This window comes from Neofelis nebulosa, chromosome X, assembly GCF_028018385.1.
Source record: "Neofelis nebulosa isolate mNeoNeb1 chromosome X, mNeoNeb1.pri, whole genome shotgun sequence".
Classification (NCBI taxonomy): domain Eukaryota; kingdom Metazoa; phylum Chordata; class Mammalia; order Carnivora; family Felidae; genus Neofelis; species Neofelis nebulosa.
In genome coordinates, this window is record NC_080800.1 from 17,866,310 (window position 1) to 17,883,359 (window position 17,050).

The window sequence follows — 17,050 nt, forward strand, 5'->3', positions numbered from 1 at the left end:
GAAATATTTAAATCTCAAAGGCTTTGTTATTTAAAAATTAAATAGGTGAAAGTAGCTATCATTTATCCCAAGTGTTTCAAATTGCTAAGCACCTTCTTTTCTTATGTATAAGAAAATAAGCTATTGGTTTGACTAGTCACTGCAGAAATGTTGGAACTTTGCAGAAAATTACAGTAAGAGGAAGTTGCTATATTGCAACAAGAGAGTATTTTGATTGCAAATTTTTCCATAAGTGTGGCAATTTGCAGCTTGAGAAGAATTTAATAGTAGCTGAGCTTTCAAAATGTAACACAGAAACTGTCATTTTCTTCCACAATTAAAATAAGTGCTTCTGAAAGTTTCAGGATAAGAATGACCCAAATTACCCTCCCCCACATTTCCTCATCCAAAAGAGGGGGGAATGGAGTTTGAACAGAACATCTGTGGACAAAATGAAAGATAAATGGTCTTTTCAGGCAAATGTCTGAAAAAGGGATCTTTTATAGCCAAACAGAATACTATTGCATGCATCGCCATGGTTAAGTAGAGGATCAACAATACTTTCATAATGGCCTTTTATTTTAGCACATTCTATTTTTATGGGTAGAATTATGATTTCAACATGTCCATTCATAATTCATCATATAATTATTCGCATATATATCTTTTGACACAGATTTAATGTCTTTTTGCCAGCCACATCTTGAATTCAAATTTAAACTGTTAAGTGCACTAAGACTGTCTCGGTGCAAGTAATGCTAAAGGAGAGTGGATAAAAAGGAATATTTCTTAACCTACCAAAAGAAAGCCTAGTAAAGAATAGACCTATACATGGATTACTGAAGAAAGGATACTTAGCTTGTTTATATCCCCTGCTGAAGGACTTCTTCAGGTTGAAACAATCACTTTAAGACTTTAATTAAGACTACATGGAGGCAGAGGGGGCAACTGACTGGCTCAGTTGAGCGTCTGACTTCAGCTCATGTCATGATCTCGTGGTACATGAGTCGAGCCCCACATGGGCCTGCTTCAGATTCTCTGTCCCTCTCTCTCTCTGTCCCTCCCCTGCTCACGCTCTCTCAAAACTAAATAAGGCTTAAAAAAAAAAGACTACATCCAGGGCACTTGGGTGGCTCAGTTGGTTAAGCATCGGACTCTGGATTTCCACCCAGGTCATGACTCATGGGTTCATGAATTCAAGTCCCACATTGGGCTTTGCACTGGTAGCACAGAGCCTGCTTGGGATTCTCTCTCTTTCATTCCCCTGCTTGTACTCTCTCTCTCTCTCTCAAAATAAATAAATAAGCTTTAAAATAAATACTACATCCTTGCTCTTTACTGATGGTTTGCTCAGCTTCCATTCACTCAACCAGTATTTATTGAGCACTTTCTCTGTACTAGGCCCTGTCCTAGGCAAAAGATAAACAGTGCATAAAATAGAATTCCTCTTTCATGCCATTTACATTTGGAGGGAAGGCTGAGTAATAAACAAGAAATATAAGTATACTTTATCTTTTTAAGTTTATTCATTTATTTTGAGAGAGAGAAAGAGAGAACATTAGCACGGGAGGAGCAGAGAGAAAGAGGGAGAGAAAGAATCCCAAGCAAGCTCCATGCTGTCAGCAAAGAGCCTGATGCAGGGCAGGGCTCAAACTTCTGAAGCAGTGCAGGATCATGACCTGAGTCGAAATCAGGAGTCAGTCGGTTAAGCCACCCAGGTGCCCCTAAGTACTTTAATAATGCTGAGTGCTAAGGAGAAAAATAAAGCAAGGATGGAAAACAGGAAGTATTGAGGGCAATGAGAATAACAATTTTAGATAGGGAAGCATAGGAAGAATTTACTAAAAAGGAAACTTTTGAGTAATGATTTGAAGAAATTAAGAGAATAAGCCACAACAACATCTGGGCAAAGAACATCTCAGACAAAGGCAACAACAAGAGTTAAGGCCCTGAGATGGGATTTTACTTGGCATGCTCTAGGTACAGCAAGTGTGGCTGGAGCAAAGTTAGCAAGAGTAGGGGTAGGAGGCAAAGGGGCCAGGCCATACAGGGTCTTCAAGTTCTTTGCAAGGATTTTGGCATTTGTTCAGAATGGGATGAGAAGCCATTTGAGTTTTGTGTAGAGGAATGACATGACTCAAATCATATTTTAACAGAATCACTCTGGCTCTTTTGTTAAAAATAGAGGGAGAGCAGTAAGGAGATATTTCAATAATCCAAGTAAGGGATGATGGTGGCTTAGACCAGGATGCTACTAGTAGAGGTAGTAAGAAGAAGTCATATTATAAACACATTTAAGACAGAGTTGATATAGCTTGCTGGTGGATTGGCCATGTGATGTAAGAGTTAAGGTGACTTCAAGATTCTGGATGTCAGCCCCCATGAGGGTAGGGGGTATGGAATTGCTGTTTACTAAGGTATAGAAGACTGAGAGAGAAGCAGATTGGTTGACAGATAGTGGATATCATAAAGTCCATTTTGTATACATCAAATCTATTGAGTTAGGACACCTGCAGCTCAGCCAAGAAGTCCCAGCTAATGATATGAAGTCATAAATTACTAAAGATCAGAGTTTGTAGACATTCTTAGGGAGAAAGTTCAAAGAACTTTCACCCAGATGCTCACCACAATAAACAGAAAGTATTAGCAAGGGCATTAAAGAGACTGAATAATAACTTAGGAAATAAGATAAAAATACATTTTTAAGGCAAATAATCTTCACATATGCTTACAGAAGGAATCTATTTTTGGTGGTCAATAAGCATTAATGAGTTTATGCTTTAAATACACACACACACTGTCACACACTCACCCTACTCCAAGCATAAAAAGATATGATCATAGTCAAAAACGAGCTAGTCTCCAAGGACCAGAAAAAAGAACAAAATTGTTCAGTGATAAATAGGAACTAAGGCACATACTTGATAGCCTCTGCGTCCTGAAAGAGGTAGAGATGGCTGTGAGTCTAGCATAATGGGTAACAGAGAACAAATGAACTACAACTATTTCAGGAAATGGAAATTGACTCACTAAGTGAAACCAACTGGAAAAGCAAGCAGAACTTCCTCACCCATGAGTAAGGAGGTTGAATAAAAAAACAGCCACTGACCAGAGCTATGACTTGTACATGGGTGATACTTTCCTAATTATATACAACTTGTGGAAAATCCACAAAAGCCCTTAAAATAAATTTTGAAATAATAACAGGATGATTAAGAACAGTGGATATTCGGGGGACCTGGGTGACTCAGTGAGTTAACCATCTGACTTCAGCTCAGGTCATGATCTTGTGTTTCATGAATTTGAGCCCCACATCAGGCTCTCTGCTGTTGGCATGGAGCCTGTTTCAGATCCTCTGTCCCCCTCTCTCTCTGCCCCTCCTCTGCTTGTTCTCTCCCTCTCAAAATAAATAAAGAAACTTAAAAAAAAAACAGTGGATGTTCAAAAGAGCCAAACTGGGGCGTCTTGGTGGCTCAGTCTATTAAGCATCCGACTTAGCTCAAGTCGTGATCTCGCAGTCTGTGAGTTCAAGCTCCACGTTGGGCTCTGTGCTGACAGCTCAGAGCCTGGAACCTGCTTCAGATTCTGTGTCTCCCTCTCTCTCTCTGCCCCTCCCCCACTCACACTCTGTCTCTCAAAAATGAATAAATGTTAAAAAAAATTTTTTTAGAGAACCAGTACCAACTAGACATCCTGGATATATAAAATATAGCCTGTAAAATAAACACCCTATAAGTGGAATAAACTTTGAATTGGATACAGTAAGTGAGAGAATTGGGAAGTTAGAAGACATCAGAATGAATTTACCTAAAAATCATTGCAGAAATATAAAAGGATAAAAAATATGAAAGATACAAGGATGATAATTGAGAGGTGGCAATATATGTCTTCAGGGGAAAAAAAGACTGGTAAAAAAGACCATTTGAAGACCTAAGACATGAGAATTTTGAGAATTAAAGAAATAATATCTTCAAGTACAATACAATGAATGTGAAATAGGATTAATTAAAAGAAATTATAACATATACACTTCATAGTACAATTGCAGATTATCAGAGAGAAAGAGAAAAATATTTTAAAAGCTACAGAGAGACTAAAGACAAATTGTAACAAATGAGAGAGTAGCTACAATTGTCCTAAGAGTAGCAATAAATGCTAAAATAAATCAAATATATTCAAAGTGGTGATGAAAATTAATTTCAACCCAGCATTCTATGCCCAGCTAAACTATTATTCAAGAGGGAAGGATTTTTATATTTTCAGACATAAAAATCTCAAAGAGTTTCGTACTCACAGTCTGTTATGAAAGAACTTCTAAAGGATATACTTAAGCATGAACCTGGAAGAAGGATGATCTGAAGCTAATAAGAAAAATACAGGGGCGCCTGAGTGGCTCAGTCAGTTGAGCGTCCGACTTCAGCTCAGGTCATGATCTCACGGTCTGTGAGTTCGAGCCCCGTGTCGGGCTCTGTGCTGACAGCTCAGAGCCTGGAGCCTGTTTCGGATTCTGTGTCTCCCCCTCTCTCTGCCCCTCTCCCACTCGCGCTCTGTCTCTGTCTCAAAAATAAATAAAAACAGGGGCGCCTGGGTGGCGCAGTCGGTTAAGCGTCCGACTTCAGCCAGGTCACGATCTCGCGGTCCGTGAGTTCGAGCCCCGCGTCAGGCTCTGGGCTGATGGCTCAGAGCCTGGAGCCTGTTTCCGATTCTGTGTCTCCCTCTCTCTCTGCCCCTCCCCCGTTCATGCTCTGTCTCTCTCTGTCCCAAAAATAAATTTAAAACGTTGAAAAAAAAATTTAAATAAATAAATAAATAAATAAATAAATAAAAACATTTTAAAAATTAAAAAAAAAGAAAAATACAAAAATAAAATATATTATAAATTTTCACTGTCAGGAGAAAAGCATTCATCATCATGAAAGCAAAGATTCCAGGCCTCTCTCACTCTCCCTCTCTTTTTTTAGTTATAATATCTTATATGATCTGCTGTATTAGGCATTATAGTTATGTGTCTGTTCTTAATGTCATGCTTATTTTAAATTTCTCATGATGTCATTAGAAACAAAAAAAGTGATACCAGTGAAATATTTGTCACTCAGAATGAATATTTCCATCAGTTTTACTAGAAAAGACTACACAGGATTATAAATTTGCACCTCAGGAGTGCTTAATCACACTGTTGCTGATAATATGATAAAACCTTCACTGTCAGGAACTTATTTATGCATATGAACAATGAACAGTTTTTAATATAAGTTTGTAAAGACTCTTTTGATTATGAGGCTGTTTCAGGGGTCCCCAAGATCACACACATGTTAAGTTATTCACTAGAAAGACTCATGAGAGTCAACATGTAGTTCTGCCCACAGCGAAGATTTACAGCAGTGACACAGCAAGGATGTATAGTCAGAGCAGCAAAGAAAAAAGACACCTATGAAATCTGGAGAAATCTATGTGCAGGCTTCCTATGCTCTCTCCTTGTGACAGATCATGCAGAGGGCATTCTCACCCAGGCAGCAAAAATGCGGTCACATGTATAGTGTCTCTGCTGAGGGAAGCACATTAAAGACTCAGCACTGAGGGATTGTATTGGGTTGGTCACGTACACATCCTCTGTCTAGCAACTACAAAACTATAGATTCCTGAAAGGAAAACAGGTGCTTAGTCCATGGGTGGGCAAAACCGTCTTATTGCTTAGTGAATCTCATGTCATTTTAGGGAACTGTTTACCAGCCAAGTTCCCAGATGGCACCTGAGGGTCAACCTTGCAAGCAAGCTCTTCTAAGATAGCAGCCTCAAACCTGCTGTATTAACTCTTTTCTGCAGAGACCTATTTCCTTAGCTTTAGTTTTCATTGTTTTTCTCATGACTTTCAAGAGCATATACAGTTGACCCTTGAACAACACGTGTTCACTTATATGTGAGCTGCGTGGGTCCACTTATATGTAGATTTTTTTTCAATAAATAGGAAAAAAATTTAGAGATTTGTGACAATTTGAATAAACTCACAGGCAAACCACATTGCTTAGAAATACTGGAAAAAATAAGAAAAAGGTATTATTGTAAGAATGTAATATATAATACATATACCATACAAACTATGTGTTATTTGTCTATTCACATTATTGATGAGACTTCTGGTCAAGAGTAGGCTATTAGTTAAGTTTGGGGGGAGTCCATAGTTATAGTGCCCCTAACCCCACATTGTTTAAGGGTCTACTGTACTTCAGTTAATTTTTTTACTTTAGAAAATGTCTAATCACTTGGACAAATAATAAAATCTCTCTTAAGATAATTTCATTGTTATATATATATATAATATATACAAAAGACATCTATGGCTTTGTTTATTTGAATGTTGCATAAGTCTATATTGTGTACGTATGAGTTCTTGGGTTTCAACAATATGTACACTGACTAATCACAATCAGTATGCAAATATATTTATGGGGAAAGAAAAGATAATATTATTAAAAAGAAATCCTAGAAAGCATAAAATATGTTTTTGTATAGATTTTAAAATAGACCTCTATGGGGCACCTGGGTGACTCAGTGGGTTGAGCGTCCAACTTCGGCTCAGGTCATGATCTCATGGTTCGGGGGTTCGAGCCCCGCGTTGGGCTCTGTGCTGGCAGCTCAGAGCCTGGAGCCTGCTTCCGATTCTGTGTCTCCCTCTCTCTCTGCTCCTCCGCCACTCATGTTCTGTCCTTCTCTCAAAAATAAATAAACATTAAAAAAATAATAATAAAATAGACCTCCAGGATCTAAGGAATAGCATGCAAAAGGCATAGGAGGTACCTTCTATAACTCAGTTCTTTCAAGCTGTCTTTTGTCCATGTAGCTTCCTAAAAACAAACCATCCCATCTTTGTCATTTTTAAAAATTATCAGCCATAAGATTATAAGAACCACTTGTGGAAACACAAAAAGAAAATAACCAATCAGTAATTTTACAGCTTAACAATTTAGGGGAAATCATGATATGTAAGTTACCTTTACTTAAGCACACTACCCTGAGTTATTATTTTGGAGCAAAGTGCACTCAGGAAAATCAACACAGCATAATGAGTTTTGTCTTTTATGTTTTCTCTGAAAAATTGATTATGAATTTCCATAGCCATGTATCCTGCAAAGTTTTATAAACACTTGCACACACATACCACGTGCATACATGTTTCTATTGCTTTGACACTTGGGTGATTATTTCAGGGTTATGCTGTACATCAGCAAATTATATGCTACTTACCTTTAGGACTGGTATCCACCCATAATACCATATTCATGAGAATTAAGTAAACCATACGCAAAACAAGAAAATTGCTATTGTAAGTAGAATGTTATCTTATGGACAAAGATACCAAACAAGAAAGTATGTCACAGAATACAAATGTGTTGTATAAAACCAAGACAAGTGAATTTTATGTAAGCAAAATCCAGTTACCCCTTACAGGCATACCTTTGTTTTTTGTTTTTTTTTTTTTTTTCTACTTCTCTTGTTTTTTTTTTTAATTAATTAATTAATTTATTTTTTTTTAATATATGAAATTTACTGTCAAATTGGTTTCCATACAACACCCAGTGCTCATCCCAAAAGGTGCCCTCCTCAATACCCATCACCCACCCTGCCCTCCCTCCCACCCCCCATCAACCCTCAGTTTGTTCTCAGTTTTTAACAGTCTCTTATGCTTTGGCTCTCTCCCACTCTAACCTCTTTTTTTTTTTTTCCCTTCCCCTCCCCCATGGGTTTCTGTTACATTTCTCAGGATCCACATAAGAGTGAAACCATATGGTATCTGTCTTTCTCTGTATGGCTTATTTCACTTAGCATCACACTCTCCAGTTCCATCCACGTTGCTACAAAAGGACAGGCATACCTTTGTAAAGAAAAGAAGATTCTAGGTACCTAAAATTCATTTCAAAGGAGTATCTATGAATTGAAATTACACATGTTATCTCTATACTCAGCTAGCTAATCATATAAACACAATTAACCTTATTATACCAGTGAACAACAATGTAGCTTAGCATCTGACTTAGTATCTGACTGGAACCAGTGATTTATAGTCATTGAAAGCTAGACCAGTCAATACAGCCGTGGGTTTTTCTATTAAGACATTAAGCTTTTCTTGTAGTTAGCATGGAGTAGACAGGCAGATTTAACTGATTTAACAGGCAGCTAAACTGACTATTTAGCTAGGCAAGTATGATGGAGAGAGCATGGCTCAAGGGAATGATTGTAATGGTATCTCATGATAACTGAGAAAAAAGAAATAATAAAGTCACAAAAGGGTGGCAAGGTTAATGAAATGGATGCCTCAATGAAAATTTGCTAAAAATTACTGGGTTGGAAATATTGGGCTACATAAAATGTAGGTAATAGAAGCAGTGGTTGGAGTCTGCTTAAGATAACAAACATTGTCAGAAGGATGGGTAGCTGAGGAGAGAAGTAAAGATCATTGGAGATGAGGGACTGAGGAGCCAGGGTACTGACATCACTTACATGAAGATTAGTTACCAGTAATAGCGACAGAAGTAGGTGTGAGAAGAAAATATTGATTCAAGTGCTGCAGTATTTAGCAATTGAGGGGGAGTGCCTAGGAGGATCAGTAGGTGCTGGTGGCTTATGGAAGAGAATGAACTTCAAAATAACAAGTGGTAGTCATATTTGCCTGACTATTTCATAAGACTTTCTGAGAACCAATTGAGATATTGCCTGAGAAAGCACAATAAATCCCTTAAAAAGGGGTAAAAAGTAGTACTGTGTTTATATAAGAGCCCTGAGTTTCATCACTGCTTTATGCCCTGATTTCTCTACCTACAAAAGAAAGACAATGATAATAACCTGTCCTGCTTCATGTGAGATTAGAAAGTTAATTGCCATGATATATATGAATTTGTTTTGAGTCTTTGGAAACAGAAAGTGCTTTCTCTGACCTGGGTTCAGAGTCATTGTTCAACTCTTGAGAGTTCTTAGCAGCATGTTAGCACTGTGGATGGCATCCTGAGTATCAAATAACATTCTTCCATATCTTGGATTTCAGACATTTCAGCAGTCCTCTCTGCAGCACAAATCAAAGAAGAAAAACAAAGGTAAGGAAAGGAAGTGAAATGAAATATATAGCTGCTTATTTTGCACCGTGATAGTCACCAGCATACTTTGCCCATCCTCTCTTGCCTGAGCCCATTGTGGTTTGCAAGAGCACAGCTCCCTAGTAAGAGCTGCCAAGACCAGCTTCTGCTTCAATTGTGATGCTAGGGGTACCTTTTACAATAAATGGTCTCAACAGGGTTTGACACTGGGATTACACAATTCTGATTACATTGCATGTCACTTATCTGGGGGGAGGAAGGTATTAAAGATTCCCATAGTTTTCTCTTCTGATACAATGTAAAAATAAGAATTTTTAAGGTTGTTAAATACCCAGACTTATTTTAATGAGCTATAGATTAATCTTCTACCTTCACACTTGTATAAAATGAAAAGAGCACTTTTACCTACTATTATTTTTAGGTCCTATAGCTGGCAAGAGCAAAAGACGAATTTCTTGCAAAGATCTTGGACGAGGTGACTGTGAAGGTTGGCTTTGGAAAAAGAAAGATGCAAAGAGTTATTTTTCACAGAAATGGAAGAAATATTGGTTTGTCCTTAAGGATGCATCTCTATATTGGTATATTAATGAGGAGGTAAGATAAAATATATTTTTTCTGATCCACTTTCTATCTTTAACCCAAAGAATCACCATTTTGAGACTTAGATTTTAAAATCATATAACCACCTTAATGCTAATTCAGGAGAGTGCCACTAGTTATTTTTTAATCTGCCTTCTTAAAATGATTGCATTTTGGGAGTTCTGGAAAGATAGTTATCTCAATTATTCTAATGTGGCAGCATATATGAAACAGACAAAATTCTGTGTATCTAATTAGAAATATCAAACTAATTCCAACAATAGCTTAACTAAAAGGATTATACATGGAAATTTGAAATAGATTTTTAAATGTCTCACTTTTGTTCAAAGTTTTCTATTTTTTTCTCTTTGTTTTTGGAAGATGTCCTCTAGTAATTTAAGTAAATTAATATTGCATGAACTTATTTGTTTTTCTTAAAGAATATGTGAACTAGAAGACTAGTTGAAAATCTGCAAGTATTCATTTGACCCAATTGAGGGATGGGGATGGGGATGGGGAGTATATATAATATATTTAAATTGTTCTTATGAGTTCCTGTTTCATTTGTAGTAAACAGATCTTTATTCAGAGTAGTTATATTATAACCTACCACCTATCACAACAGAGGCACAAGAGTATACCTTATTCCTTGATATTTTCTTTGACTCTGCATTCATTTTCACTCTTTTGCCATAGCCATCTGTCAGTTCACCTTATTAAGGTTTTTTTAACAATAATTTCTATTGTTAATTTGTTTTCTCAAAAATGTACATAGTTTAATATAGTGTGCTGACTAGTCTTACAGAAATACTATTATGTTAAGGTATTCATCAGTTTGCATTTGAATATTAATTTTTGAAATATAATTTAACAATATAATTATGCTTGCGATTATAACATAAAATATGTAGAGGAGTTATGTTTGTTATGGTTTAGAGAATAGAATTAACCCACCTGAATTACTATGCATCAACTTCCTCATTTGCAAAGAGGGAGAGTAATAATGGAGCCGAGCTCACTGGGCTATCATATGGATGAAAAGAATCAATTCATGTAAAGCCCAATTAGAACAATGCTTGGCATACATTCAATCCTCACTAAACATATGCTATTAGTAATAATTTTCAAATTGATCTCAAATTTCATTTGTAAAATCTCAAATTAATCTTTCGCTGTTTAATACAAATGCCTATATTATATAAAAGGATTTGGTTATTTTCTGCACTTTTGATATTATTTGTGCCAATCACATAATTACCTAAAAAATCTTCTATTTCACTAAGTGTATCTTATTTTAGATATAGAAAACAATTTTACCAAAATTTTCATTTAACATATATCAAATACTTTTTATATGCCAATCAAGTATTATCCAAATATAGCCTTTGTTTCCCTTTATTTTAAGGTCACTTGTAGATTTCTCTGCTGTATGCTATATCATATTCTTTCAAAGTTTAAGTGATTAAAAACTGAGGCCCTTTTTTATTGAACAGTTGCTAAGTTTCGATCAGAGGTATTACTGTGTTAGCCTTGTAAGAAATGAGTGAATAATCTCCTAGTATACACTGTAAGAATAACTTCGTGTGATTTTTTAGGAGAAATCTCTCATCACATCATTATGGGAAGATTGTATCTATCCCCCGAAATATTTTAAATTGTTTCAAATATAGAATTTTTAAGTTAAAAGACATCAAGGTTGACATAACAGAAATCAAAGTTGAAAGAGATTTGAGACTATTGTGTTTATTTACCAAGATTGGAAGAAAAAAATACTCAAATACTAAAAAAATATTGAAAAAGTTATAATACTCTCTTTTTTATAACACATTTCAGTCACTATCAGTAATATCATATTTTTATTAAGTTTTACATTTATACATACACGCACACGAAAAGAATGAGAATTTGTATTTTTTTTTCTTTAAGGTTAGCAAATGGGGGTGTAACCTCACTTGAACTTGTTATATAAGGGGCCATTAACTGATACAGCACAGATCAAAAAGTTTGGGAGAATAAAAGTCTGAGGAGTTTGGTCATGAGCATGAAAAGGACAACAACGAAAGGATTTAGCCAAGGGTAGTCTTAGCCTATTTGGAATAATTTGTATCTAACATAAGATTTTGGATAATTCTCCTATCTTGTTTTTCCATCCCACGTTAGAGAGAGGAAGATTTTAAGGATTTCATTCAATTTTCCAAGTGGAAAATGATCTTTATATATATAGCATGTATACCAAGCTAGATATTTGAAGATAAAATCAACTTATTTCATTTATAAAATCTGGACTATACAACATATTTAATTCAGGTTTGATAAAAGATTTTTTTGGAGACAGAAAAGGAATTGAATTAGTAAACATCCATATATTTTACATCTGAACATTAAAAGTGACAGAAAATTGTGAATGGTGAATGTGGACTGAAGTTATTTTTATACGTTATAAAAGTATATATACATTCTGGTGAGAAAATTACTCATAAATCATGTTTCATTCTGAGAATTTAAATAGTTTTCTATCTTCATTCTAATATAAAAAGGATTTTTCAGAATTTCTGTGTGTATCTTAATTTGTACTATTCTAAATGTTCAAAATATATCTTCAATTTAATGGAATATAACAAGTAAGAGTGGAACTCTAATCTCTAAAATGTCAAATTTAAGACATTAAGTAAAAAGATTTATTAGTTTATATTTTTAAGGCGTAGGTCTATAGTATTATCAGCTTCAAACCTATGTGTATAACACCCTAAACAAGATTGTTGCCTCTTTAGGATGAAAAAGCAGAAGGATTCATCAGTCTGCCCGAATTTAAAATTGACAGAGCCAGTGAATGCCGCAAGAAATAGTGAGTTGATTTTATTTGGGGATAGGGAGAGAAGGGAAGGGTGTTTGTTGTTTTTTTTTTATTTCTAGCTTTTAAATCATAGGTCACTTCTCTAATGCTTTCAAATTGAGGTAAAAACAAAGCAGTTTTATGGGCAGTAAAAATTTTTTACTGATTTCTGTCATCATGGCATAAGCATTATATATGTGAATTCAGGTTAGATGTTGAGGTAATTTTACCTATAAAAATTATTTGGTTCTAACTTATTTTCCAATTTGAAATAAAATAAATATACTTTGTTTCCTTTTGCAGTGCATTCAAAGCATGTCATCCTAAAATCAAAAGCTTTTATTTTGCTGCTGAGCATCTTGATGATATGAACAGGTAAAGTGTTACTAAAATTTCAAAGTACTTAGAAAGTCAGTTAGGCTTATAATTCTAAGTTTTCCATATTAATGCTTAGAGAATAATGTCACTGTGGTACATCAGTTTAAAATAAAATGGACTCAGGGCGTTGCTGCATGTAGCCATACCTAACTTCAGAGAACAGCATTTTAAAAGTCAAAATAAACTTGTTGACTGTTTACCAGGTTTACCAAAAATATGCCTGAATCCATATATAGACCAAAAAAATCCACTGTAAAAAATAGAAGATTTTTTTAAAAGTCCATTTCAAGATATGTCTTCAGGGGCGCCTGGGTGGCTCAGTCGGTTGAGCATCTGGCTTCAGCTCAGGTCATGACCTCACAGTTTGTGAGTTCCAGCCCCACGTTGGGCTCTTGCTGACAGCTTAGAGCCTGGAGCTTGTTTCAAATTCTGTGTCTCCCTCTCTCTCTGCTCCTCTCCCGCTCATGCTCTGTCTCTCTCTCTCCTTCAAAAATAAATAAAAACAGTAAAAAAAAATTTTTAAAGATATGTCTTAAAATGTGTTCCCAGGTAGGGGGAAAAAAAGATACTCACCAAAAAACCTGACTCTTCCAAGTGCTGGGTATTCATGACATAACATCCATCTCAATTATTTAGTCCTAAACAAAGTTAGTATTTCTTTCTGTAACCTTCCTTCTATCACTGAACAAGGTTATACAGCCAAGTGATTAGATGGCTACATGGTTGGGGCGCCTGAGTGTCTCAGTCGGTTAAGTGTCGAACTCTTGATTTCAGCTCAGGTGATGCATGATCTCATGGTTTGTAGGTTCATGCCCTGTGTCAGGCTCCACACCAGCAGGACAGAGCCTACTTGGGATTCTCTCTCTCTTTCAAAATGAATGAATAAACTTTAGATGGTTGGCTACATGGTCATTTGGAGCTGTGGGGGGAAAAATATATGTATGTGTATATATAAATTTCCATCATCTACAACATTCTGCTTCAGATTTCCCACTTTAGCATTTATGAATTTGATTCTTCTTTTTCCTTCCTTTCCCCTCTCTCTTTTCTAGATTTATAGAAATTAGTTTTAAGATTCAGATGTTTCCTTTTTACAGGTCTTTAGCAGGCAGTACATATTACATACATAACTTGCCAACAGTTAGGGAGAGGCAGCACAGCATAGTGATTTAGAGAATAGACTTTGGAACCAGACTGTCCAAATCCCAGATCTCACACTTACTAGCTGTGTGATCCTGGATATAGAACTGGACCTCTTTATGACAGGTATTGACCCCTTGAAAAATGGACATAATAATAATCTCTACCCAAACGACTTTTGTCAGGTGCAAATGAGCACACATAAAGGGCTTACAACAGTCCCTGCTCAATTATAAGTGCTATGTAAATGTTTGCTAGCAATGTATATCCCTTTCATATATTTTGGGCTTTTGCCCCCATTTACCTTTCTTTATGTGTCTCAAAAAAATTAGTATCCAGATATTTTTAAGCACAAAATCGAGCAACTTTATAAATGTACTTGAGCACACTAAATGAACACTTAATATGCTTTTATAAATGATCTTGGTGTTTTGACACTTGGGAGTACAGGCATGGTTTGTCCTAAAGCAAGGATATGAATACAAGGAAATGGCAAACAAAAGTGTTGAGAACACTTGATAAAATGTTTATTATTAATAAGGGAACTGAGTCTTTCTTGTACTTCCCAAAATCTTCTTTTGATGTACATTACCATTCTTGAAATTTCACACTAGGCAATTGGAATTTGGAGAGCTTTTTCTCCTTAATTTGTTCTCAAAATGAAAATGTTTATTCACATGTTCATGGGGTAAGGAGAGGTTGTGATACTCTATTTTTTGTTTTAATAATTTTATAATTCTACTGTTCTAGTTATTCACTATTTTATCACATGTTGAGCACAGTGCCTTTGGTATGAATATGAGGGGTTTACATGATGACCAAGCAAAAAATAAGTGGTAAAAATGAGCATTATCCTATTTTACAAGATGGATACACTAGAATACAACCACCTCTATCTAACAATTAACATGATTTGGGGCGCCTGGGTGGCGCAGTCGGTTGAGCGTCCGACTTCAGCCAGGTCACGATCTCGCGGTCCGTGAGTTCAAGCCCCGCGTCAGGCTCTGGGCTGATGGCTCGGAGCCTGGAGCCTGTTTCCGATTCTGTGTCTCCCTCTTTCTCTGCCCCTCCCCCGTTCATGCTCTGTCTCTCTCTGTCCCAAAAATAAATTGAAAACGTTGAAAAAAAAAAAAAAAAAAAAAAAGAATTAACATGATTTAATTATTCATGAAACATGCTAATCATGGTCTTTTTATGAAGTACGAAACCATGCCTGGTCTCTATTCCCTGCCCTGTGTTAGCAATAACTTCAAAAGTGTGTCATGTCACTGCTCTTCCCTAATAATCCTATAGATGTATCTGATTCAGGATATCAGAGAAGAAGCTAAAGCAGGGGCGCCTGGGTGGCTCAGTCGGTTAAGCGTCCGACTTCAGCTCAGGTCACGATCTCGCGGTCTGCGAGTTCAAGCCCCACGTCGGGCTCTGGGCTGATGGCTCAGAGCCTGGAGCTTGCTTCCGATTCTGTGTCTCCCTCTCTCTGCCCCTCCCCCGTTCATGCTGTGTCTCTCTCTGTCTCAAAAATAAATAAACGTTAAAAAAAATTAAAAAAAAAAAGAAGCTAAAGCAAACCCATTTTGTTGTTTTTGTCGTTTTTGTTGTTTTTTCTAAGCAATGAGTCAAAGTGAAAATGTGAAATTGATCAAATATGTCATCTCCACATCATACATTTAAAAGTGCTGTTTTATGTAAGCCTTGCTATGGTACACTAGAAACTTCAGAATTAAATTGTCCTGAAATACTGAATTTTTTTAAAACTTTAAGTATAATGGACTTTTATATTTTTCTTTTTCTTTTTTTTTTATAATCATATTCTCAATGTCTACTTTCAATAGGCAAGTTCTTAAAAATTACTTGTTAATAGACGGGAGGAACATCAGTGCTGTAAATAAATAGAGGATTAGAGGTTGGGAGAGATCCCCTCCAAAGACTTTGTTCAGGAACCTGATTGTTACTTAACAGCAAGATAATCTGGGTGTTGGTTCATGCTATATATAATATTTTAAAGGAATGTACCTAAGTCTTCAGAGATTTTATATTTATGATATTATAATTATGCTAATCATAGCTATAAGCTTTATCTGGTTATTTCTTAATTTCCAAAAAACTATCATATACATTTTAAAAATATAGTGCAAGTTTTGACAAGAGCTATAAAGTAAATTTAATTACATGTACCTGTATATACCCAAATATACGTATGTATATACATATACCCAGATATATGCATATATATATACATATATATGTATACATATACACACGCGTGAAATATTTAAATCTCACCTTCCATTTTTTGACCAACTGTAAGTTTGATTGTGAGGTAATTTGCAAAAATACTTTGGAGGCCCCCCCCACCATCCATCTGTTTCCTCCTCAGAAATAAGCATTAAAACATGAAAAAAAAAATTTTGCCAGTCTTTGTGAAATCTGTGGGAAGAAAACAAAATATCATGTTTCTCAAGTATTCTGAGACTTATTTACTGAATTCATTTGGCCTATATATTCCTTATTATGTCAGCACTTAGGTCTTTATAATTGTGAGGATTCACTCATTTCTATTTGGTAATTACTTTTTGGACATTTTTCCCGTAGTTCTTACTCATTTTTTTCCTCTCAATACTTTGTTAGTATTACTTCCTCTCAATTCTTTGTTAGTTATTGATAGCTTCATGGGAAGGCTCAATATCCCCTTACCTATATTGTCTTGTTTTAAAACATCAGTGACAGAGTAAGGTGCTGAATGTGGACCTCATATCAAAGCCCTTCCCCATCACTAAATTCAGTGCTTGTATCCCTAACCACCTTTTCTTAAATTAACCGCCCCCCCCATCCTTAACACCTTTGACTTTCTAATTTTTTACGTTGCTATTTTTGTAAATGGCACTTGACACTACTTGACATATGTTTATTTGTATCCCTGTTTATTATCTGTTGCCCTAAGATGTAGTCTCCTGAGAAGGCAGGCACTTTGTTTGGTTTCTCTCTATCCTTGGAGCTTAGAATAACAGTACCTTGCAGACATAGGTTCTCAATAAATATTACTTGACTCAGTTAA

At 35.8% G+C, this 17,050-nt stretch overlaps 1 protein-coding gene across 6 annotated transcripts in view; it reads left to right on the plus strand.

Moving 5' to 3' along the window:
• The window catches only part of CNKSR2 (connector enhancer of kinase suppressor of Ras 2), a 299,979-nt gene that overhangs the window by 221,893 nt on the left and 61,036 nt on the right, over positions 1-17,050 (plus strand). For all 6 annotated transcript variants that reach the window (XM_058713719.1, XM_058713721.1, XM_058713722.1 and 3 more), the window contains 4 exons: positions 9,017-9,065; positions 9,487-9,659; positions 12,416-12,489; positions 12,781-12,852. In XM_058713719.1, the coding sequence (XP_058569702.1) occupies positions 9,017-9,065; positions 9,487-9,659; positions 12,416-12,489; positions 12,781-12,852 (368 nt within the window). The remainder of the gene's footprint in view (positions 1-9,016; positions 9,066-9,486; positions 9,660-12,415; positions 12,490-12,780; positions 12,853-17,050) is intronic.